The following is a 21,299-nucleotide window of genomic DNA, read 5'->3' on the forward strand; positions in this document are numbered from 1 at the left end:
GGACCTTGCTGTTTGCAAATTGACTGCCCCATTTGCCCATAACTATACGGTCACTATATTTGACAGCAGTTGCCTGTGAAGCACTTTGATAGATTTTGACATTATAGGCACGGTATCAAATGCAAACATTATTATTATTATTAATACACTGTGACCTTTAAAAAACACAGTACATCTCATAATACTTTTACTGTTCAATAATGCCAATTGGAGGTTCCTGCACTTCCCTACCAGTGCAAGTCTGATCCCATCAGTTTGGCAAATCAGACAACAGCAGATAAACAGGTTGCTATATTTTAATATCCTATTTTACAAAAATGTTCAGAGCACCAGTGACTAGGCACATTCCTGAGCCATGTATGCATGTGTCTCCATATGTACAATGACACTCCTAGTTTAGAGAGGAAGCCAATGTGGTCTGCAGACTGCCTGGTACAACTAAAGCAATGTTACTCCACAGACTTTTAAGAGCCAGGATGTGAGAGTTTAATTATAGAATTGGTAGATGCATATATTCTTTTATCTGTCTAGCTTCCCACTGGAGCTATCTACTCATCCATTTCTTTGGTTTTATTATGCCTGTTTTCATTTGCCCTGATTTCCTAATTAACTGGACTTCAATAGACACTTGGGGTAATGTGTTCCACATCCCAATAATCTTTTGTAACACTTCTGTACAGACATGCTTTCTTTGAAACATTTCATTACCAATAAGGCGGTGAGATGATTGAAAACAATTTGTTTTAAGGAGTCTTTCTTAGCTCCTCAATCCTACGCCCTGCCACCCAACCCACTTCCATCTCCTTCCATGAAGTTCACATAGTCCTGTTTAGGCCGTATTATAAGAAATCTGCCAATGAAAGTGAGGTACATTCAATAATTTTGCCTCAGTTATTCACCAGTTTATTCTGGGTGTTCACAATTAGAGACTCTAGCTTTACATTCAAAATAATAACAATAATAATAATATTACCTCTATAGTTTTTGCCTTCAATTTGCATTGATGAGTGGGAAGCGTAAATTTTAATGTGCATTGTAACAGTATGATGTGTATTGTATTTTGGACCATAGTTCTCCCCTAGTTTTAGTACATAGGAAGAGGTGCAGTCCCTTAAATTGGCTCTATCTTTTTATTAGATTATGTATTAATATTATTAATAACAATAAAAATCCTTTCATTTGGTACGGTGCCTTTCACGTCAGAAGAATGACTCAAAGCACTTCACAGGATATTCAGTAAAGTGCCGTAACTGTGTTGTGGACGAACTGAGTATTCAAGCCCTCTTGAGATAAAGACCAAATTCCCAACAACCTTTTGATATTTTTGTAACTGTGAACTATCTTTTAATGACCGGTGATCCTGGACATCTAAATCCCTTTGCTCATGCACTATTCCTGGTCTTTCTCCATTAAGAAGATTGCAATTTGTCTTTCTTGGATCCAGAGTAGACTATCAAACAATTTATCATGTTGATCTACATCTGCCTTAGTTCTGCCTGCTCATTTAATCTGTCTGTGCCCCTTTGCAATTTCCTGCTGCTACCTTCACAACTTGCTATGCCACCTAGATGAGTGTCATCCACTGACATAGGCATACTCTCCTTTAATCCTTCATTCCAGATCATTAATGTATATGGTGAAAAGTGGTGGTCCTAAAGCAGAGCACTGGGGGACACTAGTTTTACATTGGAAGAAATATTTGTTCATGAGTAATTTGAATAAGAAATATTTTAGGGGTTTAAAACTGAGAAGGGTCACTCTATATCCTACCTTTAACAGCATGCTTAATATTAGAACAATTGTTCTTCTGGTATATTTGTTTGGGTATGTGGATTATTTATGTGATGTATGAATATTAGAAAACCAATTTCTCCCCTGGTCTCTTTCCATGTCAGGATCATTTAAAATTCCTGTTGAATGGAATGCCCCATTTAAAGCTGATGGAAAATATCCTCTGATTATTTTCTCCCATGGCCTTGGAGCTTTCAGGTAAAACTATTGTATTTTTTAAATATTTTCACTTTTACAGGGTTTATTTTCTTTAGCGAGCTTCATCCAAGTGTTTGTGGCATTGAGATTCACACAGATGTTGAAACATTGGAGCTGCAGACTCAACACTAACCTAAACATTACTCACAAGATTTGTATGGCATTCCTAATCTGCACTGAGCGAATTGCACTACTTGGAGCAAATTATTGAGGACAAACTGCGAAATAAAACTTGAGAATTGGTCTCACTGACAGTTTAGTGCTACAAAGATGACAACATTTCCTCTAAGCACCTCTGAACTTTCCATCTCTGCCAGGAAAAGGAGACGAGATCTATATGTTTAATAATATGTAAATTATTAGTCATCAGGTCTTACAGTCAATCTCATTATCTAGGTCAGCAATTCATCAGAATATCTATTAAGAAATTGTATACCTGAGCTAAAAAGGTCATAGGATAGAAATTTCAGGGCAAAAATAAGTCATTCAGTCCATGGTACTTCTACCTTCAGTCCTATTCTCCTGCTCATACCTCCTCGTCCATCTCGGGCCTGCTGAACATTCCTCAATGTTCCATGCCATTTCTGCAAAGTATTTGTGGAGAGATTTTCCTAAGTCAAAGGCAGCATATATTCTTTGATCTGTCTAGCTTCCCACTGGAGCTATCTACTCATCTCATTTCTTTGGTTTTATTATGCCTGTTTTCCTAATTAACTGGACCTCAATAGACACTTGGCGTAATGTGTTCCACATCCCAATAATCCTTTGTAACACTTCTGTACAGACATGCTTTCTTTGAAACACTTCATTACCAATAAGGCGGTGAGGTGATTGAAAACAATTTGTTTTAAAGAGTCTTTCTTAGCTCCTCAATCCTACGCCCTGCCACCCAACCCACTTCCATCTCCTTCCACCCATGGAAAAAAATTACTCCCGCACTCCGTCTTTGCTGCCCTTTAGTCATCTGAACTGCTCCTCTGGCACTCTTCCCGCAACGACCTTACCTCATTGATCACCTTTCTTCATAACTCCCTCACTAATATCACTGACATGCCCCCACATAACCTCCTACTCCCACAAGTCCTCCTGGTACACCAGCCAGCTCCGCTATCTCAAGAATCAAGTGTGTTGCATTGAACGCACCTGACACAAATCCAACCTAACAGTTGTGCCACCTAGCCATTTTTTAACTGGTTTAACTAGAGGTGTTACATGGTGTCCAAAGGCCGCAATAGTTTTGTCGAGGAGGTGCTTTTCAAGTCCGTGACCATTTTTTTGTGTCCCAGAGGTGGCAACTTTACCTGCCTGCTTCACCATAAGCAATCATGCTTTCAGCCTATCAGTCTCCTCTCTGGAACTCCATCCTGGAGTTCCTTCACTTCACCCCTTTCCTTGCCTCATTCAAGGTCCATCTCGAGACCTTCCTCTTTATTTGTGCCTTCGGTCATCTACCCAACCCACCCCCCGGAAATTCCCAAATCCAACCCCCAGCTCAGGTGAAAATCCTCGACTGACCAGCACCATGGGTTGTCTTCCCAATTTGAAAAGCTCTACATAGATGGAATTTGTTATTGTTGTGTTGAATACAGTGAAGCAATGCTGACCTGCAACTTCACTGTGCAAACTGCATACAATCAGAGAACGTGGGTCATGCACCTTGTTATGAGACATCTCTTTCTGTGGTTCATCCAGATAACTGAGTCTTTCATGCTTCTGTCGACAACAAAAATGTGCAGATGCTAAAGCACTTCAACATTACCCAAGTAACCCAAAACTGGTGAGAAAGCAGTTTTTGCCACAACCACAATTTAACATTGCTGGCGATTACTTGGTATGATAAGATGCATTCACTGACACAGGAAGAATGAGTCACAACCTAAAGTAAAACCCATATTTTGTGCTGAATAGATTCCACTTTGACTATTTATTTACTCCATTTCACACTGTATATGAAGACTGTCAGCATGTAAAATCATTACCACCCCTGTAACGCCAAGCTCTTTAGCTAAATAATGGCATTTCTGGCTTTAACAAATGGCTACCTTGTAAACTGTGAGGTTCAGACTAAGAATTATATGTAGATGGATGAAATGCAATTAGGAAAACTCCACCCATCGAGAATTAAAATATCTTGAGGATTCTCAATAGCTGATCAGTTTTTATCCAAATGTTCCTGTATGGCTTTAAACGTCTTCATGTACATTTTCCCTTTGTCTTGTTACAAAGTAAAATTCATGGGAAGGAATTCCACTTGGGTCTAGATTTACTTCTAGATTTAATGAAGTAATATTACTTCATTATTACTTTATTTCTGTAGTGTTTTAGTATGTACAGAATTTCGCAAATTATTGAATTCATTTTTAAAACAACTTACAGAAAATGGGCTACAGAATGATTGACCTATTTAAAAATTTCTTTGAATTCTTCTGCTAATAAGATGCTATATAAATAGAGTAAATCTACACATAAATTAAATTTCATCACAGCAAAATGTAAGCAATGTTTCTTTATCTTAACAGAACGCTGTATTCAGCAATATGCATAGAAGTGGCTTCACAAGGATTTATAGTTGCTGCTGTGGAACACAGGTAAGAAATATCATTTTAATTCTGGAAAACATAAAGGGAAATCCTCACTGACATGTACATAGGTACTTGTACAAAATATTCTTGGTATTAAATATTATATATCTTTCCTGCTTTCCTGAGGCCCTCCAGCTTGGCTCTAGTCAACGCTTCCATGTATTAGGCGCTGACAGCATCACCTTCATGGATGCACTCTACACCTCACGGAACCAGTACAGAACCTCGGCATCCTGTTCGACCCTCAAACTGTCCTTCATCCCCCACATCCGTATCATGATCCGTTTCACCTTTCTCCGCTTCCGCAACATTGTCCGGCTCTGCCACTGTCTTTCACCGAGGGCCGCCGAGACCCTCATTCAAGCATTCATTAAATCCTGGCTTGACTACGCAAACTCCCTGCTTGCCAGCCGCCCCAACTCTTCCCTCCACAGGCTGCAGATCATCACTCAGAGAATACAGTTCAATATCCTGGTCCTCACCTTCAAAGTCCTCCACAGCCTTGCTCCTTCCTATTTCTGTGATCTCCTAGCCCCCTAGTAACCTGTACGCTCCCTCCCCTCAGTGGGCTCCAGCCTGCTTCACGTCCCCTGCCTTGCCCGCCCCACCATTGGAGAGCGGGCCTTCAGCCTCTCTGCCCCCACCCTCTAGAACTCCATCCCACAGTTCCTCCGCCTCACCCCCTCCCTTGCCTATTTCAAGACCCTCTTTGACTGTGCTTTCAGTCACCCTCCTACCCTTACCCTTCCCACCCTCCATCCTTCCTGATCCCAACTACTAGCTTGGATGTGGATCCCGGATTGTTCAGGGCCTTGAGACGTCCTACTGACATGAAAGGCATTATACAAATGTAACTTGTTGTTGTTGTTGATAGTCAATATACAATGGTGGATGTTTCAATCCTATTTGGATCCATAAAATTCCAACCTACTTTATAGCGAGGTCTGCTTGGGTGGGGTGGGGAGGAGAGAGGATTTGCTCTGTGTAGCCAACCGATTCGCTTCTTTGCATGCAGGCTTGTTTTCATGCTAAAGAAAAAAATATCTTGACTTTTAGGTCACCACCGATGTAATTTCCTTTATCCGCAAACTAGGAAGTTACATTGTTAGTGACCAAGTGAATTGGAGGTTAGCCATTTTTCAGTGCAGGAAGCTAAAAATTGCAGAATTTCTGGTTGTTCTGGCCAACAATCCCCCAGCATAAAATTGTTGTGGGTCTGTTTGTGGGACACTACTGAGTGCAATTGGGCTGCCACGTTCACCTACAAATACACAGTGACTCCTCTTCACAATAAATCCTGTCAAGCTTTTGGGGACGTCCTCTTGATGTGAGAGGCGCTATGTCAAATGTAAGGATTATTTAGTATTTGACATTGCACTTGAATGTTGAATTCTAGATCCCAACTCTCATTCACAGTCCTTTCTCTGACCACTTTAACGTCACCCACCTCCATCACTACCTCTCTCTAGGGTATCGAGACTCTCATATACACCTTCCATTACCTCAAAGTTCTGTTATTCCAGCACCCTTCTCACTGGATTCCCAAGCTTCTTCTTACACAGGCCACAGACTATCCAGAACTCTCTCCTCCACCGGCCTCCTTAAGCCCATCACCCTTATCCTGGCCCAGCTCCATTGGCTTCCAATCCCCCAATAAATCAAATTCAAGATTGTCATCCTCACTTTCAAATTGCTCCATGATCTTGCCCCATCCTACCTCTGCAATCTTTATTCCAAAATTTTTAGAATGCGCTGAGTTGTTCAAGGGTTACCACACAAAACAATTGGAAAATGGCCACTAACTATTTGTTAACTAGAATCACATGAGGTGCACTTGTATCATCTGTATGAAGTGCATTTCAGCGCTCTCTGCTACACATCCCCCGCCCATCAACGAGTGAACTTTCAGATATTCTGCCCCTAGTCTCTGGAGCCCCACATGGAGTTCCTCCAATTTGCCTCCTCCCTACCAGCCCTCAAACTTTCATTAAGACTAATCTCTTTGATAATGATTTCAGTCATCTTTCCCCCCTCCTTCCCCCCACCCCTAGCTCGAGCTCTCGGCCTTTGATGAAGCATTTTGATACATCCTCCTGACGACTTAGTATATATTTGTAAATTGTTTCTGCAAGAGTTTTCCGTGAGAGTTTTGATTTTGAGCTAAAATAATTCAGAGGAAAATGAGGCTGTGTAAAGGTGGAAGCCAGTTAAAGTATTGTTTCAATGATATGATACAGAAGAGCTGATTCTGTTTGAGAGTGACACTGGAATGTGTCTGTGGGTGGGTGGATGGGTGGGTGTGTGTGTGGTGGGAAATGGTGGAGAGAGCAGTATTTGAGCTGTTAAACAAGTACTGGAAAAAAATGCATTTCATACAGATGATACAAAGTGTGATAACCCTTGAATGACTAAATGCATTCCAAAAATGTTATTTTGGCAATTCTAAGTTTAATATGCCAACATTTTTTTAAAAAAAAAATTGGATTGCAGAATACTGCTTCTTGGTGTCCCCATCTCTCACAGATCCACTGTTAACTTGCTTTTCAAAGAAAAAAAATGTGTTTGTCTACCAGATATCTACTTTCAGATCTCTTCAGAGACACACGAACTTTAGTCAGTTTATTGCAAGATTTAAAAAAAAATAAAAACTGTCCGTGTTCCAAAAGGGTGTTTAAAATAATTTTTAACAGCAGGGTCATGTTTTCAGTCTAGACGAAGACATCAGAATCAGTAGGGGATCAAACAAGAGTAGTGTGGGTCCGTGTTGAGTTGTGTGTTCACTTGACATCTGTTAAAGCAGAGGAAAAACAACACTTACTTTCAAAACCTGTAAAGAATAGTATTTCTTTCCTCCCCCACCCCCATTCATTTAGACTCCACACACAATCACGAATTCTCTATTTCCTTACAAAAGAAAAACAATTACCTCAGAATGATCTCCTGGGATTGGATGACTTTTGCCCCATTTGCACTGCACAGTTTCACTTGGAGCCAGGTCCTCAGTTTATTTTTCTGTCAATGAGTTGGTGACCCAGAATACCTTTGAGAAGAGAGTTGATTGTAAAGTGGTTTTAAAAATAGATCAGATTCATGGCACAAACCAGAAGCTTCCGGAATTCTCTTCCTATTTGAGGAACGACAGATTGGGTAGTCCTTTCAATGTCTTAAGCAGACCTGCTTGTCTTGAATATCAACAGAATGTTTATCCAGAGTGCTGCACAGAGACGACACTCCCTGTGAGAAATATCTGACCTATATTTCATATCTTTCCATGATAGCGCAACCCAGAGAAACTCACAATTGTGGGGAAGCTTGTGCAAGGAATTCATTTCCTTTCTCTCTTGCCCTTGAACCGCATTATAATACTCTTTGATATAAGCTATAATGCTGTAATGCTTTGGACCCAAACTAACTGGACGCTCAGTACATCTGGCTTCCGGCACTGATGAGCAGAACTCCTGTGCTACTGACATTACTTGCTGCGTGTGTGTCAGCAGCACCCCATAGAATGGCATAGCACTCCCTACTCCCTGACCAGGACCAACTTCCTTCACCTCCGAATGTGTGTGAGACGTCTGTCTGTGTGTGTGTGTCTGCGTGTGGGTGTGAGAGACGTCTGTGTGTGCGTGTGTGAGTCTGGGTCTCTGCGGGCGTGTTACAGAATGTGTGTGTGTGTGTGTGTATGTTCCGTCCCTATCTTCAAATGTTGCTGAAATTCTCATTCATGCTTTTGTCACCACCCACCTTGATTTTTTTTCACCCACAAATACGCAGTCAATTCACTTTGCAATATATTCTGAGCAATTCATTGAGACGTCTCAATGACGTGATGAGACACAATATCAAAATGCAAGGATTATTAGTATATGTTTCGAATGCACCCTGCTTCCTAGCTCCGCTACCCAGATACCTGTTTAGTGTCTTTATAGAATATAATTGTGCATGAAATTCAACTGTATAAAAGTTTCATGGAGCATTGTCTTTATGTGAATTTGCTGTTGTCCAAAACCATTTTGTCTGTGACCCCCACCCCCCCCAAATGAAGTAAATGTATTGTGGTGTTTTTGTGATATTATTATGATGAAATTAGCACGTGGGAGGGACCTCTGGCCTAGACAAAACATGAGTTTGTCAATTGCTTTTTCACAAAGGCCAAGTCCCTTTAAAATGCATGTTTTCCATGAGAACACCTCCTGTGGTCAGCATTTCTCTTGTTCCAGTCAACGCCCTTGATATAAAAAAAACATTGTCTGCTCTGACAGGAAGAGAACAATCAAAATCCAGCTGTAAACTGGAGACTCTCTAATCTTCTTAAACTAGGACTTGTCAGAACATCCTTCTTGTTATGACCGACATTGTCAAAACACAGTTGTTTGTCAGGCTTCTGCATATCATTCATTGTGTTTACAAAAAGAACCAATGAGCTGTTGTTAAATATTATAAAGAATTCTGAGGTAGGCAGCCTCCGTGCCTCACAGCAGAAATAACTTGCTGACGTTCAAATGTGCTTTTGTCTGTGAAAGGAACCAAATTTCACGGGTCACTCGCCAAACTAAATATTAGACACATGATTGTGCCTCAAATATTTGTCTTACGGTATGTTTCTAGTTCTAGAATAATCAATACCAAGTAAATATGGACAATGTTAGAACTGTAAGGTTGCAGAAGTGACCCAGTATAGGAATGGAATGCAGAGTTGACGAATTTTGGGCTGTGAATGGAACATGTAACATGAAATAGGAACTATGTTTAAATGGGTTGAACTCTCACATCGGGACTTGAAATCACACAGTCTACCCTGCACTCCAATGCAGTGCTGGGGGGGGGTGTTGCATTGTCGAGGAGAGGCCCTTTGGGTGATCCATTAAACCAATGTCCCGTTTGCCTGTCCAGGTGGATGGTAAAGATCCCATAGCACTATTTGAGACGAGAAGGGATTTCTCCCAATGGCTTAGACAACAAATCCTTCACTCCATGATTGTTTGTGGGACAATAATTAAAATAATAATCCTTGCATTTAATATAGCGCCTTATCACATATTCAAGATGTCTCAAAGCGCTTCACAAAAAATATTATAAAGTGAGTTGACTGTATGTTTTGTGGGCGAAACTTGGCAGCCAATTGCACACAGTAGTGTCTCACAAACAGTCGTGGATTGAGTGATCAAATTATTATTTAAAAACAAATTGGGGGAAGAATTATTACCCCCAGAATCTGCCAATTAACTAACAACCTTGTTCCTACTTACTGACAGGTAAAAAGAGGAGGATTGAGTAAGAAAACATGCCTAAGGTTTCATCCTGCCCGGGAATCGAACCCGGGTCCGCTTGCTTGTGAGGCGAGTGCGCTAACTAATAAGCAACAGGACTCCAATGCTGTACGCAAACTGGCTGCTGCATTTCACTCACAAAATACACAGTCAATCCACTTTACAGTATTCCCTGTGAAGCCCTTTGAGATATCTCAATGACATGATATGGTGCTATATCAAATGCAAGGATTTTTTTTGTAATCTTCGAATTATAATTTGGGTATTCAACAGCGAGTTAGATACCTATTTGGGGAATAAATCAATCTGAAGGGTATAAAAAAATGAGTGGGGTATAAATTGTTTTTGTTTTTTATTACGAGTTGGCCAGATGGACAACAGTTATTTTTTTTAATCCTCTCTATCCTCTCTATTCCTATGTGAACACAATTAAAGTAACATTGTGGCCAACTGTGATGCATCACACATCCATGTCCCACTGAGATTGACCAAGTAAGCACAGTAAATAATTATCCTTGCATTTGATATAGTACTTTTCATATCAAGAGGAAGTCTTGAAGCATTTACAGGAATTACTGTCAAGTGTAGTGAGTGTATTTTGTAAGCAGAAAGGGTGGTCAATTTGCTCACAGTCGTGTCCCACAAACAGCCATGCAGCCAATGACCAACTTATATAGAAGATTGGTGGCCAGGATACGGGAGAAACTCACCTCGCTTTTCAATTAACACCACGGGATTTTTAACATCTACTCGGGCAGGCAGACGTTTCATGTCTCATCCAAAGGACACTGCAGCGCTCCCCCAGAGTGTCAGATTAGACTGTGAGTTCAAGGATCCTTTGGGAATGATGCACTACATTAAAATAGTTTCTGGAGAAAAAAATCTTTGACGTATGTACTTTTAATTTTGTGTTGAAGCAACTGAATTATAAGTTTCATTATTCTTTTTTAGTGGAGATTCTTCAACAGTCAGTACGATTATGGGCGTCGCTAATGTAAACATGATTATTATTGGTTATGGTTCTGAGACGAGAGATATGTGCATATGACAACATTTCCTATTTTAATCTCAGTCTGCCACAGTCTATAATTCAGGAACAAGGACTCCAATTACTGTCAAATTGACAGATTAGCAGTGAGTCAGACAGAAAATTATACAAAGGAGGAAAAAAACAACTCAAAATCATGACATTAGGCTGTTCAGCAACAGGAAAGAAAGACATTTTTAAACTTTCAGTAAAATGTTTGATTCAGATTATTTTTTGATATACAAATCCTCCCTCACCCTGGCTCAGCATCTGCCACTATTAAGGGCTCTGAGACATTACGTGAAGGGTGCTATACAATGAAACTAGACCAGTCAGCCGGGTGTTTAAGGGTAACCAAGATGATTGTTGGAATGGAATACTCACTCTCTCCCTGGAGGGATGCATCCTGCTTACCTAATTCCGGTAAAGTATTAGGCGCAGATTGGCAAAAGCCAAGGCTTGGGGACTCCAGAACGTGCGATGGAGACTCCAGAGTGTATGCTGGAGTCTAACCAACTAAAACTGCATAGCTTACCATTGATATTGCTGTTTGACTGCTTGTCCAGTTCGGACCACCCTACCTGTTAGGGCTTTGGCTTACAGGGTTAACAGGAGCTGAGTGGGATGACTCGCTGCCCTTCCAGGTCCTACAGATGAACTAGGCTGGCTGTGATGTGATCAGCAGTGTACTGGACCTGCCTGGCTCAGGAAACTGACTACTGAGACCGCTACAGAAGTCTGGCTTGATTCTGACATTCCCTTGCCAGGCATGTCACCTTGGAGCCAGGAGTACCCCGTTTATATAGTGCTATATAAGTGCAAGTTGTTGTTGATAAATGGGGACCAGTCAGTAATTGCAGATGTAATAAAACAAGCCTCACTGAGCTGAGATATCATGATTGGCTGGCTGTTGTTTTTTTTCTTTTTGACTGTCAATGTCTCATTTTAGTAACATTCCCTGATTTACAGAAAGGTTTGTTGAACCTAGAAAGGGTTTGCCATAACAAAAGGTCAATTTGAACACATTGGGGAGAAATAACACCTGGGTCTAGACTGACTTCTTGTTTCTTTGCATTTCAGAGCATTGCAGATTTTGATAATTTCTTAAACACAGTTTTAAGACGAAACCGTTTTCCTGTAGGTTCCACACAAGACAGGTTTTGAAATTAAGGCTGAATTTAAGAATTTTCCAAATTTTGCGCATTGTGAAATGCTAAGAAAATAGAATATCAGGCTAAATAAACCTTGATGGAATTTCTTCCCCATTCAACAACAGCAAATTACATTGTATAGCGCCTTTCTCATAGGGGGGACGTCCCAAGGCACTGGACAGTCAGGGATTTGGACCCGAGCAAGGGGTTGGGATCAGGAGGGGTGGAGGGCAGGGAGCATAGGAGTAGGAGTGCGGCCGAATGCACAGTCGAAGAGGAGTGTCTGGAGACGTGGCTTAAAGGAGGCAAGGGAGGGAGCAACGCAAAAGCAATGTGGGGTGGAGTTCCAAAGAGTGGGGGCAGAGAGACTGAAGGTTCGCCCACTAATGGTGGGGCGGCCGGAGCAGGGGACGTTGAGCAGGCAGGAGCCTGCTGAGCAGAGGGAGCGAACAGATCGATATGGTGTTAGTAGGTCACAGAGGTAGGCAGGAGCAATGAAGTGTTCTTTTATGATGGCATGATTGCTGAATGGTATTATTTGTTATTTTCAGAGATGAATCTGCTTCTGCTACATATTACTATGAAGAGAAATCCATCAATGAGGTGCAGCAACAGAGTTCGTCCACAAGTGCACTGCCAACTTTGGATCAATTGGAGGAGAGGTGGATTGACTACAAGCCACATAAGTTAGGAACACAAGAATTCCCCTTCCGGAATCATCAGGTACAGCAGCAGGAAGTTGCTCTGGACTACCAAACCAGATAGATTTTATTTTAATTGGTTCCGTCAATAACACAGTCGCAAAATATTGCTCGAGGGTCATTCCGAACAATTGTTTGAAAAAGAGAAAGATTTTGAAGAACGCAATCCTAACATCCACGTAAAAATGACGCAAATCTGCACTTGACTAATGTCCAATGACCAATTAGTGAATATTCTTCTTTGAAGATGGGAGGGTGGGAGGTAAGTAGGGTCTCTTTGGGGCTGAGTTGTCTCCAACTCAAAGGTAATGTGCCTGGCTATGGAATGGTGGAAGTGAGTCAATCCTCAGAGATGGTTGCAGTCATCCAGTACCAAAGCTGCAAGTCCCAGTTGATGAATAGACCAGTTATCCGGTTCATTAATAGGACTTAAAGAGCAGACCAGTTACTTGTGGCAGAGATTTCTCCTATTCAGCACCTGGTAACCCTGTCCCAACATGTGCATAGGAGTATAGGAACAGAGGAACATAGGCCATTCAGCCCCTCAAGCCTGTTTTTTTATAAGATCATGACTGATCTGTACCTCAACTCCAATTACCTGCCCTTACCCCAAAAGGGTGTGTAATTGGAGGGAGTTCCTAGCTGGATATGCGTACCAATGTTCATATTTGTAAGATGTATAGTTTAAGATGGTTAAATTGAGTTACCTCCAATTGCACACTCTGGGGTTCTCAAGCGTTGGCTATTGCCAACCTGTGTCTAAACTCTCCAGGATTAGTTAAACAGGGCACATTAAACACAGTGTGCACTCCATACCAGACAAATAGAAACCATACAAATGTGGAACTCTTGGTGGTTTAGCTTAGAGACTTAAGCATGGTGCTGGGTTTCCACGTGTGTCAGACACCTAGCTGATCCAAAAGAAAGTGAATGCAGTTGCTGCGTAAAATCCATATTATTATAGATAAAAATCATTATTATGAATAATCTTCTCATTAAATAACAGTTTATTATTATGGATAATCTTCTCATTAAATAACAGTTTAATTTTCCAAACCCTTTCAAATCTCCAAAGGACTGGCTTATATTTGCGATTTTCAGGTGCATCAAAGGGCAGAAGAGTGCATCAGGGCCTTAGATCTGATGACTGATATAGACACAGGAAAATCAATCCATAATGTCCTGGAAGTAGATTTTGACTTCACAAAAATGAAGGTAAGGCCACCTTTTAGTCTTAATTCTAAACATCCTTTGTATTGTATATTTTGCATATCTTACTTGATACTGCTGGTTGGAATCTCAGAAAGAGTAAAGAAATACAGATTTAATAATAAATAATCCTTGCATTTTATATACAGTAGGTTTCATGAAGTTAGATTATCTCAAAGTGCTTCAGATGTAGTTGCTAATAAGTGTAGTGACTGGGTATTTGTAATCAAATTTAGCAACTCTTTTGCATACAACAATGTCCCATGAACAACCATGAAGTGAATGAGCAATTTATACACGTGAAGCTGTTCACACTGGAGAAGAGAAGGTTAAGGGGCGATATGATTACAATCTTTATGATTCTGCAGGGAATAGATAACGTAAACCATGATAAGCTGTTTTATCTTGTACTGAACAGTAGAACCAGAGGACACGGCCTACGATTGAAGGGGGGTAAATTCAGAACAAATCTGCGGAAACACTAGTTCAGTGAGAGAGGAGTAAACTTATGGAACAGGCTCTCGAGGGAGATGGTGGAAGCAGAAAATGTCATTTGTTTCAAGAACAAATTAGATAGATTTCGGCGAGAAAATAATATCTCAGGATACAGTGTATAATTTGGGACATGATATATGCCAAGATGGTCGAAGGTGAACTAGATGGACCTTGGTCTTCTTTCGCCTAGCAAATTTTTATGTTCTTATAAGATGCCCTTTACAGTTATATTGCAACTCACATCTCAGTTAGCAAAGTAGATATCTGATTCATATGATATCATAGAACCACAGAATGTTACAGCACATTTGACCACATTAGCAACCTACGCCTCACTCTTCTACTCACTCCCCATAACCTTAAATAGTCATATTTTTCAATCATCTGTCTAATTCCCTTTTGAAAGAATTTAAGGTCTTGGCAACAAAAAGTCTGCGACAAAGAATCCATACTCCAGCCTCCCGCTGTGTACAGATTTGTTTTGTAATCTCCCTTTAATTCCTTTTGTGATTTTCTTGCATTTGTTTTCAATACTCCAATTTATCTTAAATTTGACAATTGTGTTCTGGAGGAAAGCTGACAAGGAAACAGTTTACTGTGCATTGCATAACTACAGACTTCTGGCATTTATGACCATTGTTTTTGTTCTCCGAAATAAACCCAAGGCCAAGTTTAAACAATACCAAAGTAGATCTGAAATTCCGATAATCTGAATCTAATTATTTTATCTATGGAATGCAACTGATTAAAGCTGAGTATTTTGAGAGCTTTTTTTGTGGTGACTTAATATAATAATAATCCTTGCATTTGATATAGTGCTTTTCACATCTTCTAGACATCTCAAAGCGCTTCACAGAATATACTGTAAAGTGAATTGACTGTATATTTGTGGGAGAAACGCGGCAGCCAATTGCGCACAGCAGTGTCCTACAAACAGTCGTGGATTGAAGTGACCAATTTATAAATTTTTTTTCTTTTGAGTGATTATTATCAGCCGTGTGAAGTAAGGAAACTTGCTGAAGGTTTCGCCCTGCCGGGAATCAAACCCACGACTCTAACCACTGAGCTACAGGACTCCACATTATCTAATATCCTGTTAGATAAAGTAGCACTATTATTGGAACAAAGACTATGTAGCAGCCTATAGACATTTATAAGCAGATAAAGTACCATCTTTCTTCTTTTCTTCCAATTATCTCCACTCTTTTTCTTCCCTCCTCTTTTGAAGGCGCTGGTTCTTGCGGAGGTATGGTTTCACAGGCATCAGCCACCCTCCGCTATTACAGCTAAATGGCTATTCTTCATGTATGAACCAAGCTAATGACTGTCAGAAGGGTATTCAGGTATTGGGGTAATCATCGTTAAGCTCTCTCCTCACCCAATTGCCTACATTCACCCAATTTCCACCAGAAAATTGCAGGATAGCAATTGAAAGCAGGAACCTTAACTAATTTTCTCTTTCTTCAAAGATGTTCTTCAGGAAAGCAGTAAAGTTACTAAACAAGCTCTTTCCTGCAAGGGCAACTCCAGAAAGTCACATTGGCCATGACACCTCAGTTGTGAGACAATCTTAGATTGGGACCCTTTTAAATTTTGTGCTAGTGTCCAGAGACAAATTGATGGGCAGATGTTGAGCAGCTAGATTTGAACTGGGTCCTTGTAACTTTCTAAAATAATTGAATTATTTGCTTTATTCCAGCAAAATGAAACTTAGTTATGTTTTGAGCATTTGAAATGTAATTCAATCTGTTTTGTTTCTTTATAGGATGCAATTGATCTATGTAAAGTAGCTATTATGGGTCATTCATTCGGTGGTGCCACTGCGATCGAGACCCTCGGTAAAGATCAGAGGTTTAAGTAAGTTTTAATCAGTTTGGGTCAGTAAATACGGTACGCCATTATTCATTATGTAAAGCACTTTTCTATTTATTTTCAAATTCATGTTTCTATCTAAGTCAGTGTTTATTTCAGTTAATTTGCCATTAATTCCAAAGAGCCTTAGCATCCGTAAAGTGTTTTAATGTGTTAACTTTATTCCCCAAATCCAATTATGTTGGATTACATTAACTGGATAACCTGCTTGCACCCATGTGGTGCTGTTTGATTCAAACTAGTCACAATATCTATCAAAAATAATTTTAAAATGTGCTTTTCTTGGACTGCCTGGTGTTCACATTATTCATAAATTATTAGGAGAATACTTATTAGAATTTTGTGTGATTTGCTTATGATACTAGATTATGTGGCTAGATGACTCCCAACAGTGAGGAGGTTTGGTTGCATTGAGTGGACTGGAAGATAGTATGTGCTAGAACAGGAAAGGACAAATGTTTAGAAGATTGTCCTCTAAACGTGACTCAAATAGAGTATAGTATATCTTATTTTTCTGTTCGTGAAAATTCCATATTCATTGATGAATGAATCAAACAAAAAATAATAAATACATAAATAATAATAATTTGGTCACTCAATCCACAACTGCTTTTGGGACATCGCAGTGCGCAATTGGCTGTCACATATCGCCTACAAAATATACAGTCAATTCACTTAGTATATTCAGAGAAGCGCTTTGAGACGTTTAGAAGACGTGATAAATCGCTGTATCAAATGCAAGGATTCTTATAAAAAAATGTGCACTAAGAACTATCTACAGCTTACATTTATATTGTACCCTTCATTTGGTATATTGCTTCATAGGGATGGTGTCCGCCCCTGAGCAAGGGAGAAATGGGGAGGTGACTGTAGGCAACTTCGAAAAGATTGGTTTGTAGCTGGTTTTGGTCAAGGACTGAATTTGAGGATGGAAGGAGAGATGAGGATCGAACCAAAAATCAAGGTTGCAAATTGGTTTAGCGAGTTTCAGAGAAGCCATGGAGGTTGAAGAGATTACAACAACAACAAAAATTACATTTATAGAGCGCCTTTCACGTCGGGAGGACATCCCAAGGCTTCTGAGCTTAGTGCAGATATCTCTACCTGTAAAAGGAAGGGATAATACCTGCAAGTTATTGTTTAAGAGGAAAAAAGCTTTTATTTGTAAAATGTCTGTAGATTGTGTGGAGTTCTGTCCAAGCATTACAATTACACAACACAACAGCACATTAAGATAAGTACATTTGAAAACTATCAGAGTAAATATGAAATGGAAGATGATTTTTCAACAACATGTAAACATGAGACTAACCCGAGTTTATCCAGAATTTCATTTAACAGGTTAATGGTTTGTAACATGAGTTGGAGAGTTCAGTAACCTAAAATGTATTCTACTGTTGTTTTTGACAGATGTGGAGTAGCATTGGATGCGTGGATGTTCCCACTGGATGATGAGACTTATCGAAATGTACAGAAGCCAATATTGTTCATCAACTCTGAAAAATTCCAATGGCCTGTGAATATCCTTAATATGAAAAAACTTGACTCAAATACTATACAGAGAAAGATGATAACAATCATGTAAGTAGAGAAAGTGTAAAAAAGGTAAATGGGAAAATATTGAGTCCCACTGTACAGTTTGTCACATAATGAAAATAAATGATTGTTTTTGCTTTTGTATTAAATACAAGGCTTATTATTATCCATCGTCACGTGACCCCAGTTATTTTATTTCAGACTTGAATAAAGTATAGCCATGTGTTTAGGTGCTTTGAATCGCTGGCCTGAGTGAAGGGCACGATGTAAATACAAGTTGTTGTTGTTAAGACAGTGGCCTGGTAATCATTGTAGTTCTTAAAAGAACCTACAGAAAACAGGCTTCAAAATTAAGATTGCATTTGAGAATTTGCCAAATCCTGCACACTCTGAAATTGCTACACAAATACGTGTTGGACCCAGTTGGAATTACTCTCCCCCTAGCGGCAGAAAATTAAGATTGCAAGAAACATTTAAAACATTTCACTCTTTTAAAAAAAATTTCCATCATTTTTCTCTAACAATTAAATTTAACTTTAATTCAGCTCCATTGTAGCATTTGTCAGCAACTTTCTCACCTGTGAGGGCAGGTTGATCATGCCCCACTGATCCTTTTGCTGCTAGTCCTGGAGTAAGTCATCTGGCTGCTGCCTCTGACCTGAGCTGCCCCTCCCAAAATGAGCCCAGTTCTACTCCCCATACCTCACTTCTCCTACTTTTCTCTCCTACCACCTCCCTGCCTTCTCTCCCACCTGGACCATTCCACAGCCTCCCTGCAGACTGGGCATCCTCTACCAGAGTCACTGGGCCACTCGCTCCAGAGCAGCCACCCTGACTGAAATAACCTCCAGTCTCTCTACAAGGTTCGCCTATCCTCCTGGGAACAAACTCATCCCCATCCTTACCTTCCTGACTCTCCTCCACTTGCCCCTCCTCGCACAAACTCCATGGTTGCCTGCCCCCACCCCACCAAAAACTTCTCCTCTCTGCCTCCCTCAAACTCCCGCTGTTCGCATCACCCTTGAAAATGTCAGCTCCTTCTAAGCTAAAGCTCTCAGCGTACACAACAACAAATTGTACTTATACAGCGTCTTTCACATCAGGAGGACATAAACTTTGCGGAGAGAATGATGAGTGCCTGGACAAGTGCATTGAACTCCTTGGATTCATTGAAAGTTAGCTGTCCTCTAGAGACCCCTCCCCCTCATCAAAGCCTTCCCACCTGGAGTGCTGCCCTTCAGATGAGGTTAAACCCAGGTCTTATTTGCCTGTTCAGGTGGATGTTAAAAGATCCCATGGCACTATTCAAAACAAAAAGGGAGTTTCAGATATCCAGGCTAGATAAAATTTTCATTCACTTCATGGCTGGTTGTGGGACATTGCTGCGCACAAATTGTGATCGCTCACAAAAAATACATAATTACCCCACTTAGAGTAAATCCTGGGCAGGGTTTTGAGACTCCCCTCTCCCCCCGATGTGAAAGGTGCTACTTCATACGTAAGGATTATTATTACAATTGTGTTTTAGTCTTAAATTTGTAAACAATGGCAAATACTAATTTGTAGATTTTTTTATCTGCAAAAGAACTTGTACAGGGTGACCAAAAAGTTGTGATACCATTACAGTATCTAAGAAGTCTTAAAGAAATGATTTTTTTAGTTAATAGGGTAGACTTGTATAGTCATTTGTGAACTGAGCTACGTTCTTAAAGCTAACTTAATTTCTACACAAGCTATGATAAAGAGTAATTGAATTCAGTGTATATTAATTTCTTTCTAGGGGAACAGTACATCAAAGCTTCCCTGATTTCACTTTTTTGACTGGTTCCTTCCTTGGAAAGTTATTTGGATTAAAGGGAACAACAGATCCTGAAATGGCTGTAGACATTAGTGACAAAGCTTCTTTAGCATTCCTGCAGAGGCACTTGGGTAAGTTGATTAAAAGTGCATTTGTTATTGGAATGTAACCCCTGAATTTAGTCATTTTTAATTCCTTTGCTAATTCCATGGGCCAAAAATAATGGACTGAAGTTATCTAGTGGGGAGATAGTGAATGATGATGGTCAGATGGGTTCATTCAGGATGCTAAATGTAATACAGACCTACAGTAAACTCCTGATAACTCGTCACTCCAAAGGAAAGGGGCTCAGCGACTAGTTAAGTGGTAGTTAGGCAAAGATCCTCCTGGGCCACAGGCAGCTATGACTGGTGGGGTGCACTTGGCGGATGTTCGGTGGTCATTCTCAGATGTATTGCAGAGGCCTCTGGTCTATTGGAGGGCCATGCCATGGCCTCACGCCCTATCCTGTCACAAAGGCCTCTGGTCTATTGGAGAGCTGCGCCATGGCCTCACACCCTATCTTGTCACAGGACAGGGCAGGAAGCAGGCAGGCGGGAAGCCACGGCATGGCCTCCAATAAACCAGAGGCCTTTGCGATGCATCTGAACATGAGCTCCCGACGTCCTCCGAACGCCCGCACTAGGCACAGCAGAGGGCAGGAGGCCACTGCGATGCAAGACACCATCTTGTAGAATTAGTTATCCGATGAATGTCACATTGTAAGTACTTTCTAGTACATGACTAGCTACATGTTAAGCGGAGTGACAGTAAGACGAGTGCCCTTATGAACATTTTACATGGGAAGTGGCTGGGATATTGACAACATGGCTACTTAAGTGGTGGTGACTAGCCAGTGTCTTGCCCCTTCTCTTTCTGTCCCGTCTCAAATCCTGCCTCTTGGAACTTGCCTATGACCACCTCCCTCTCTCCCTTGCTCAGTGTCCAACCTGGTCCCTGTAAGCAGCTCCAAGACGTTGTGAAGAGCACTATTTAAATACATGTTACATTTCACCAGGAGGGATGCAAGGGAAGAAAGAAAAGCTAGCTGAAGTAATATTTGCTTTGATATTTAACTATAAAATGTTATTTTTCAGGTCTTGAAAAAAGTTTTGACCAGTGGGACCCTCTCATTGATGGGATAGGAGACCATGTGATACCAGGCACAAATCTTCCTTTGCTTCCATTGAGCAAACACTGACCATATGGTACTAACCACATACTATTGTTTAGCATAGCCTAAACTTTTAACTCTCCGTAATTCTAAAAAGCACACAAATAAAATCAGCCATACGCACACATTACCTCCATAATCATTCTTGTTCCATTTTATGTTTCCTGTATGTAAATTCATATATCTTTTTAGATGAATACTGATATCCAAGTTATAGATACAACATGCTTCTAAACATGGGTTTTAAATAAGTGAACTCCAAGATGGGTAGCCTTAATTAAAATTTGTATTTTTCTAAACAAAACATTAACAATATTATGCAATAATTCATATAGTGTTTAACATTGACTAGTTAAATATTGGAATGGATATTTTGCCATTACACAAATGTTCAAAGATACAACAATAAGATCTTATACTTGTCTTTTTATTAGGTTTTCACTTTGTAGCCAGACT

At 40.3% G+C, this 21,299-nt stretch overlaps 1 protein-coding gene across 3 annotated transcripts in view; it reads left to right on the forward strand.

Moving 5' to 3' along the window:
* Positions 1 to 20,982, forward strand: part of pla2g7 (phospholipase A2, group VII (platelet-activating factor acetylhydrolase, plasma)) — a 39,680-nt gene extending 18,698 nt beyond the window's left edge. For all 3 annotated transcript variants that reach the window (XM_007897043.2, XM_007897042.2, XM_007897041.2), the window contains 8 exons: positions 1,896 to 1,989; positions 4,509 to 4,577; positions 12,571 to 12,742; positions 13,822 to 13,935; positions 16,190 to 16,281; positions 17,707 to 17,877; positions 19,613 to 19,761; positions 20,767 to 20,982. In XM_007897043.2, coding sequence (XP_007895234.1) covers positions 1,896 to 1,989; positions 4,509 to 4,577; positions 12,571 to 12,742; positions 13,822 to 13,935; positions 16,190 to 16,281; positions 17,707 to 17,877; positions 19,613 to 19,761; positions 20,767 to 20,870 — 965 coding nt within the window. In that variant the 3' untranslated portion in view covers positions 20,871 to 20,982. The remainder of the gene's footprint in view (positions 1 to 1,895; positions 1,990 to 4,508; positions 4,578 to 12,570; positions 12,743 to 13,821; positions 13,936 to 16,189; positions 16,282 to 17,706; positions 17,878 to 19,612; positions 19,762 to 20,766) is intronic.
* Positions 20,983 to 21,299: the final 317 nt, after the last annotated feature.

The sequence above is a fragment of the Callorhinchus milii genome, unplaced genomic scaffold, assembly GCF_018977255.1.
Source record: "Callorhinchus milii isolate IMCB2004 unplaced genomic scaffold, IMCB_Cmil_1.0 Scaffold3, whole genome shotgun sequence".
NCBI lineage: Eukaryota > Metazoa > Chordata > Chondrichthyes > Chimaeriformes > Callorhinchidae > Callorhinchus > Callorhinchus milii.